Below are 8,259 nucleotides of genomic sequence, written 5' to 3'. Positions count from 1 at the left end.
ATGATATTGATGATTTTGGCAGGTTCTGAGAAAATAACAATGAAAGAAGATAATCCCTTCTCTTGAAAAATTTATAATCTAATAGAAGAATAAAATAATATTCACAAGACAGAACATATGGGGTAAAGGAGCAGTGCAGACAAAGTGGTTTATGAGAGGTTAGAAAGACCACTTTCATCTGAGGGAGGGAGGAATAGAAAAAACTGTAGAGAAAATGGTACCCAAGTTGAATCTTGAAGGAAAGGAAGGCTATCAATAGCTAGAAATGGATAGTCAATTCAAGGCATGGGAGATGACATAAGTTAAGGCAAAAAAGAATGGAAATAAAGAGATTAGTTTGGTTGGTATAGAGATTGTTTGAGGGGAGTCAAATGAAATTAGTGGAGTCAGACTGGGAGAGGGCTTATCACTTATTTAGCAAGCATTTGAGAGTCATTGAAGTTTAGACAGAGGAGAAAAGTATCATCCAAACGATGCATTAAAGTAGCTTCTCCACAAGTGATGTGGCACATTCTGTGTGAAATAAATTTATCTGGAAATCAACCCTCCTTCAGATGAATTCGAAGAGAGAAATGGATATAATACTTAAATCTATTTTCCAATGAATAACCCATGACTGAGTTATCTTTAGAAAAAAAAAGAGTTGGACATCTATAGTAGGCATTGAAAGTGAAAGGTCAAAGTTTGGGTGCCATTTAAGGAGAGTTCTATGTGCAAAGTGCTCCCCCAAAAGGGCAGCTTTGAGAAATGGGCTCTAGGAGAACTTATTGGGAAAATGAATGTGGTATGCTTACCCAAAAACCAGAATTCTCTTTCCCTTAGTCACTTTTCAAGCACACACCAATCTTTTTTCAGCATGATATGATGTGTAGCAGAAGAGAAGATTTCTCAAAACTGTAATTTTTTTTTGGTGCACCACGCATGTAGGACTCCAAACATTCAGAAGCAATAACTACTTGTTACATGGTTACTACAATGGTGACGTGTAACTAGTCTGATTTCACTCCAGGACTAAAGTCTCCTTGAGTCTCAATCAATTCCCTAGAGAGTAGGGACCTTTACTTCTACTTCTTGGTATTTCTCAAAGAACTTAATGACTTTAACCAGAGTAAAAAGAACTTTTCACTTAGTGTAGACATCCCAGAAGCTCAGGTTTGAAGATGTTCTCTTCATTGTGGGAGATTTGGGTTCAGTTCTGAGAAGACTGACCTTCTGCCTCTTTACACCATGGCAGAACCTATGGGCCCTCTGGACAGAAAGGTGGATGGATTCAAGATGTGTTTTTGGACATGGTTATTGTGAATGTTTGTTTTGTTTAACCATTCATATTTTTTTACAAAGTTTTATTTTTATTTTTTTTCCCAGTGTGGTGCTGGGAGGAGTGAACTGAGGTTGAGAGGAAAGAAAATGCTTGTTAAATTTAAAAAAAATAATAATTAGGTGGGAAATAAGAACACTATGGATCTTGCACATATATTCTTAGAATTGAGTCAAATGGAACTAGATTATCTCCTGGATGAGACAACAAGGAAAAAGAACCAAAAAGGGAATTAAAGGCAAAGATGAATTGATTATCTTCATGGAACTCAAAAATGGCTTAAATACATCTATCAGTTAAGGTAGGGGTGAGTGGAAGAGGGAAGCAAAGCTCAATGGTGCCAGATTTATGTGCTAATCCAAGTATGTCAGTCTCTTCTGGAGTTTTATTTCTGCTCTTTGAAATTCTAAATAAATACTAGTTTTTGTTTTGTTTTTTTCTTTCTCTCTCATCTGAGTCACTGTTTCTGTTTTCCCCTTTTTTTCCAAGGGAAAGAGGCGGCAAAGAAACATCTCTTGAATAGACAATCTGGCACTCACCTATTCACATCATGTTTAGTAAAGTATAGCAGTGTGAAAATGGGTTATTCTGACAATGGCTGACAGGCCTGCTGGGTACCCTTCTGTCACCTTCTCACAAAGGTGAAGGGAAGGTAAGATCTGCTGATTAAAAACAGACCAGGAGGCATTTGGCAGACTTGTCACCTTTCTTCTAAGTGGCAGCTCATTCATATGACCCATTCTAAAAAAATCAATGGTCAAGGATCTAGCCCCAGGACAGTGCCTGCTAATCTACTCAGTGCAGTCATGTAGAAAATCTTTTTAACTTGATCAGGTGATAGGGCCAAATAAAGATCTCTATTAAAATCTAGGTAAACCAAGTATTGGTTTCAATCCATCATTAAATATACCAAACTCAAAGGTCACTAACTCTTGTACCTGTCTGATTTACTAAACTAATTATAACCAACTTTAAATAATGTTATTAATAAAAATTCTCCTCACTCCACTTCCAAAGTAAACTATTTTTCATGGCAATACTATTTTCACTCTACTTAGGCAAAGACTTAAGTTTTGTTTCAGATTATTTTTTAGAGCTATAAATCTAATTTGTCTTAAGCTATAATATAAACCCTAATGAGCCCTCAGTTGACCTCTTCTTACTTCTTTAGGAATAATGCCAAATAAACTATTGATTCACTATAATACAACCCAAAGTAATATTTTACTTATATTTGACTTAAAAAAAATCCCAGGAAAGAGAATTCCAAGCCTCTGAAGCCCTCCCCATCTTTGAAAATAACTTTCTTCAAGTAAATGTTGCAAAATTACAAAAAACAACCATGGTCTCAAAGAAGAGATATGAGAAGATAACTCCTCCAACTCCTTTGCAGAAATGGGTTCATGGGTACAGAGGAATTCATATAGTTAGGTTTTTTAAAATATATGGGTTTTATTGAATTATTTTTTTCTTTAAAAAATTTATTTTCTGGGTTGACTGTCTGGGAGAGGAAAGGAAGATTATTGGGGGATCGAGATGTAAAAACAAAAGATAACAGTAAAATTTATTTTTCTAAAAAAAAGAAACTTTGCTCCTCCAGTATGTGAACTTGTCAGATTGGAAGGTGATTGAAACATATTAATTCCTAGCACTGTACTTGCTACATGATAAGCATTATTTTTTTAAATGAACCCCTGACTTTGTAAGAAATACCTCATAAGTTTATGTCATTAACAGAGTATCAGCATTGTTTCCCAAATTGAATTCCAGTTTTCAGATTAAGTTTCTAGCAATAATTTGTGATCTTTTACATGGACTGATTTTTTATCTTCCCTAGAAAAATGGTTTTTATTGAGTGTGTCATGTAAAGCAAATTGCACAAAGAGAAATCCTGTTTTGGGAATGTCACCAAAGTAAATTGCTTACATGAAAATGAATAAAATAAAAAATAATTTTAATGGAAAAGAAAACTAAGGGAAACCTCCATTTGGAAATATGGCTAATAGCTTAAAGAGACCTAATAATAAAATTCAACTGTCAATTTATGAAGGATTATTATAGAATTCAGTATCCAGTTTTAGTATTCCATAATAGAGGATTCATTGGAATTTTACCTACTCCTCTTTGAGTTAAGATGTCTTTAAGAATTAGTGGACATTGATTTATTATTATTAAAAGGCATATTTAAAGTACTAGTTCAACATATACTTATTTTTAATAGGGTGCAGAGAAATAAAGGAAGACACCTTTAAAGTCACAAATGTTTATGTGATATTTTTAGCCATTTAAAACAACATTTCAGAAGTATCACAATTGTTACATTAATGTAATCAAAGTTACAAAATAAAATGGTGACAGGCAACAGTGGAGAGCATCAAAGTACACATTTAAAGAAACCATGCTTCTTCAGTACAGTCATGAAGATACCATCCCCCCAAAAGACTCACATTCTTGACTAAATCTTTTCTAAACCCTCAAGTTCTGAATTAAGCCTCATCTTCTCCTTCCTCCTCCTCAAATTCCCCTTGTTCATCAGCAGTGGCATCTTGGTACTGCTGATATTCAGACACCAGGTCATTCATGTTGCTCTCTGCTTCAGTAAATTCCATCTCATCCATGCCTTCGCCTGTGTACCAGTGCAAGAAAGCCTTACGCCGGAACATGGCTGTGAACTGCTCTGAAATGCGCTTGAACAGCTCCTGAATAGCTGTGCTATTGCCAATGAAGGTGGCAGACATCTTGAGGCCACGGGGTGGAATGTCACACACAGCCGTCTTCACATTGTTGGGGATCCACTCCACAAAATAGCTGCTGTTTTTGTTCTGCACATTCAGCATCTGCTCATCCACCTCCTTCATGGACATGCGGCCCCTGAAGATGGCAGCCACTGTCAGGTAGCGGCCATGGCGGGGGTCACAGGCAGCCATCATGTTTTTAGAATCGAACATCTGCTGGGTGAGTTCGGGCACTGTCAGGGCACGGTACTGCTGGCTACCACGGCTGGTCAGAGGGGCAAAGCCTGGCATGAAGAAGTGCAGGCGGGGGAATGGCACCATGTTCACTGCCAGTTTGCGGAGGTCAGCATTCAGCTGGCCTGGGAACCGCAGACAGGTGGTGACGCCACTCATTGTGGCAGAGACCAAGTGGTTGAGGTCTCCATAGGTGGGTGTGGTCAGCTTCAGGGTTCTGAAGCAAATGTCATAGAGAGCTTCATTGTCGATGCAGTAGGTCTCATCTGTGTTCTCCACCAACTGATGGACAGAGAGGGTGGCATTGTAGGGCTCAACTACGGTGTCTGACACCTTGGGGGAGGGCATCACACTGAAGGTATTCATGATTCTGTCTGGATACTCTTCCCTGATCTTGCTGATGAGTAGGGTTCCCATTCCAGACCCAGTGCCACCTCCCAGGGAATGGGTCAGCTGGAAGCCCTGGAGACAGTCACAGCTCTCTGACTCCTTCCTCACTACATCCAGAACAGAATCTACTAATTCTGCTCCCTCTGTGTAATGGCCTTTAGCCCAGTTATTTCCTGCACCACTCTGGCCTGGAAGGGGAAGGAAAAACAGGCTATATCAATGGCTAGTGATTAAAAGTATACAACTCCATACCCTAAATCAGAGGTGTCAAACATCCCACAGAGGCTTGTAGCATTATAACCCAGATTAAAATGTAATTGGAAAATATTTAACAAAATAAATAAAATTACAATAGAATGTTTTGTGTGATTTTCTAAATCAGTATGTGATGAGGCCCCATTTATATTTGTTTGATATCTCTGTCCAAAGCTATCTATGTAGACAGCGAGTCACTACTGAATTCAGGTTATTTCTGATTGTTTTTTTTTTTAATTCAGACATTGTCTGGATATAGATATATACAGATCATTTATATACACATATATATTGTATGTGTGTGTGTGTATAAAACATGTCTATAAAAGCTAGATATTAGGCATGAATTTTTTTCAAGTCCATACTAAGAACAGGTTTTCAAATTATGGAATAACTGCAATTCTTACTTGTTGCAAGTAACCTTTCACTCTATAATACTAGTATAAAATATGGCCTATAAAGTTATCAAATATGTTAATCACATACCAAAAACAAAATTATCTGGCCTGAAGATCTGGCCAAATGGCCCAGACCTAACTGAGTCCATTGTGCCAGGTTCCAAATCCACCAGGATTGCACGGGGAACATATTTGTTACCTGTAGGTAGGGAGAACAAAAGGCAGGATTAAACAGGGCAGCATCATTGCAAAGATCTCAAGGGGAAGAAAAGACTAAATCAATACAACTTCCTCTCATCAGAGAAACTGCTGTTCTCAGACAAAGGAAAAAGAGGGTAGTATCTCAGTTTGATCCTTTTAAAAGCAGACCAGAAAACACACTACAATCATTGCTGAGGGAGTGGCATTCTGCCAGTTAGAGCTAGCAAATGCTTGCTTTTGCTGGTGAGATACTGTGGTCAGTCCCAATCATTTAATTCAACAAGTCTATATTGAGTGCCTACAACGTGTCAGAAACTGTATTAGGACTAGAGATAAAAGAAAAACCTCCCGAAAATCTCAATCTGTCTTATCTCTCACAAATCTATGCAAATCTATTACAAAACAGGAAGATATCTGAGAAGAAAGGTTGGAAAGGGCAAATAAAAAGCAATTACCAGTGGCTTCATTGTAATAGACATTGATTCTCTCCAGCTGCAAATCACTGTCTCCATGGTAACTGCCCGTAGGATCAATCCCATGCTCATCACTGATGACCTCCCAAAACTGGAATAGAATTTACAAATAGCAATGTTAAGACTATCGAAAGATCAATCTATTCACATACCACTCCCTTTCTCAGCCACCCACTTCAGGTACCCTGGGAATGGGGCTCAGAGAAATAAGATTTCTCTGAAACACAGTTAGATCTGGGCGTTTTCCTCAGAAACCCAAAGAATCAGCCCTCGGGCAAGTGGGGAGGGGAGAGTGAAAAGGCAGCTGTGGTTTCAGCAGGAAGGACCACCAGAGAGGGATTCCAGTGATTATTTTTTTATGTTGACCTTCATTTATTCCATCATCCCCCACTCCCACCCCCACCCCACCCCCCAAACAAAAAGCTCACATCAGTCTTTTAGCACCGACAAGCATTGTGAAAAGCTAGGGTTGGTTGGACTAGGAGAGCCTGGACGTTGAAGTGGGAGTGGCAAGGGAATGGAGAACCTGGCATAAATCTCAAATGTGGGAATAAGGGTGATTGTGTATTCTCAACACAAATGTAGCGAGGGCTCCCCATCAACCCAACCGTGCTGTTTCGAGGGATCGCAATTTCTCTCTCTCTCTCTCTCTCTCTCTCTCTCTCCCCTCCCCATATACAGCGCATCCTCACCCCACAAGGAAAAGATAAAAAAATAAGTTAGTAGAGAGTAGAAAAGGGAGAAATTTCAGAAAACTTTAAAAAAAAAAGGAAGGAAAGAAATGACTCGAAAATCGTCAAAAAGCTCAGTCTTTGGGGAGTTTAGGCGTGGGTCACGCCTCTCTCAGTTACAAAGGCACTGGTACAAAGACTCGGGGGAGTCCCCTGGGGATAGGTGCAAGAGAAGTCACAGCATCCCCAGGAACCACACGCGATTCCAACCAGACCCCGGGACAAGTGTAGCCCACCTCCGCTGCCCGGCACTCACCTTGGCTCCTATCTGGTTGCCACACTGACCAGCCTGAATGTGCACGATCTCACGCATGATGCCTAGCTAGCAAAGTGGATCCCTGTATCCTTTTTCTTTGCTTCTTTCTTTGTTCTTCGCTTCCTTTCTCTCTTTCTCTCTCTCAAACACACCCACCCCCCCTCCTAATTTCACTTGGAACACGAGCACTTCCTCCAGTACACTTAGACTCTAAGATCGCGAAAGCCCCCAACGCGGCCTTTTATAGTGAGGGTGGGGCAGCTGGCAGCAGGCTCCACCCCGAGCCCCTCACCCTCCCTTCCCCCACCCGGGCCCACATCTCCCCCAGTCTCTTTCTAGCTCCTGCCCCCACCTTTGACGATGACGTAATGCTTGGACAGTGGAGGGTGGGACTTATGGACCCGTTAGGCCTGAGAGAGCCTATCCGAGTGATACACCCGACTAGGCTAAATGGGGGGGGGGGGGTTAGGGCGTGGGCATGGTCTGGGGTTCGGGCTGAGGAGAAAGGAGAGAAAAAAGGTCAGTGTGACATAGGGGAGGACACTGGTAGAGTTGGCCGAAGAGCCTAGAGGGGCTGGAGGGTGGGGCAAGGAGGGGATTTCGGGAAAAGACTGGTGTCAAATGGGAATGGGAACAGGTGGAGGGGTTGAAAAGGCTGCTTGGGAGTACAACGCTGGAGCTAGAAAGCGTGGAAATTACAGCTCAATTTACCTAGCGCTTTCATTAAGCCTCGTGAGGTCGGTGGAGCAAATATTCTGGTTAAATTGAGGCTCAGAGAAGTGATGTGATTTGCCCAAGGTCACAAACTAGTGAAGAAGCCCTCCTGGGCATAGCATCTCAAGTTCAGTGCCCCGACACCCCAGGCCCACGCCCACTCAATCTTGGAGGAGGTCGGAGCAGTCAGCCGAACTTCAGAAGAACAAAGATTTCGAGCTGAGAACTAAGAAGTCCAACCCCCTCGTTTTATTCATAAGGTCCAGAGAGGGAAGTGATTTGTAACACAGATTGGAAGTAACAGAATTGAAATTCGAATCCAGGCCCGTTAGATCCATTTCTTCTTCTATTTATGACAGATGCCATGCTCTTCCAGTCCTCTCTGTCTAGTTCCCCGAGTCCTCCTCTCATACTAGGCTCTGTTTCTGGACAGAAGGCAGATAGGGAGGAGCAGGGGGGAAAGTGAACCTGTTCGTTCCCCATCCCTTCACGTACTCCAGTGATCCCAGAGTGGAAGTGGGGGGGGGGGACTCGAACATCTGCAGCAGAAACAG

At 41.3% G+C, this 8,259-nt stretch overlaps 1 protein-coding gene across 1 annotated transcript; it reads right to left on the bottom strand.

The window, feature by feature from the left end:
• Positions 1-3,565: 3,565 nt before the first annotated feature.
• On the bottom strand, positions 3,566-7,238 carry LOC141496801 (tubulin beta-2B chain). Its single transcript, XM_074199388.1, has 4 exons — positions 6,992-7,238; positions 5,987-6,095; positions 5,419-5,529; positions 3,566-4,865 (listed from the first exon to the last, which is right to left on the bottom strand). The coding sequence occupies exons 1-4, from the start codon at positions 7,046-7,048 to the stop codon at positions 3,805-3,807; spliced, it is 1,338 nt and encodes a 445-aa protein (XP_074055489.1). The 5' UTR covers positions 7,049-7,238; the 3' UTR covers positions 3,566-3,804.
• Positions 7,239-8,259: the final 1,021 nt, after the last annotated feature.

This window comes from Macrotis lagotis, chromosome X (assembly GCF_037893015.1).
Source record: "Macrotis lagotis isolate mMagLag1 chromosome X, bilby.v1.9.chrom.fasta, whole genome shotgun sequence".
NCBI lineage: Eukaryota > Metazoa > Chordata > Mammalia > Peramelemorphia > Peramelidae > Macrotis > Macrotis lagotis.
Note: the sequence above shows the minus strand (reverse complement) of the source record. Positions and strands in the feature narration are given on the sequence as shown.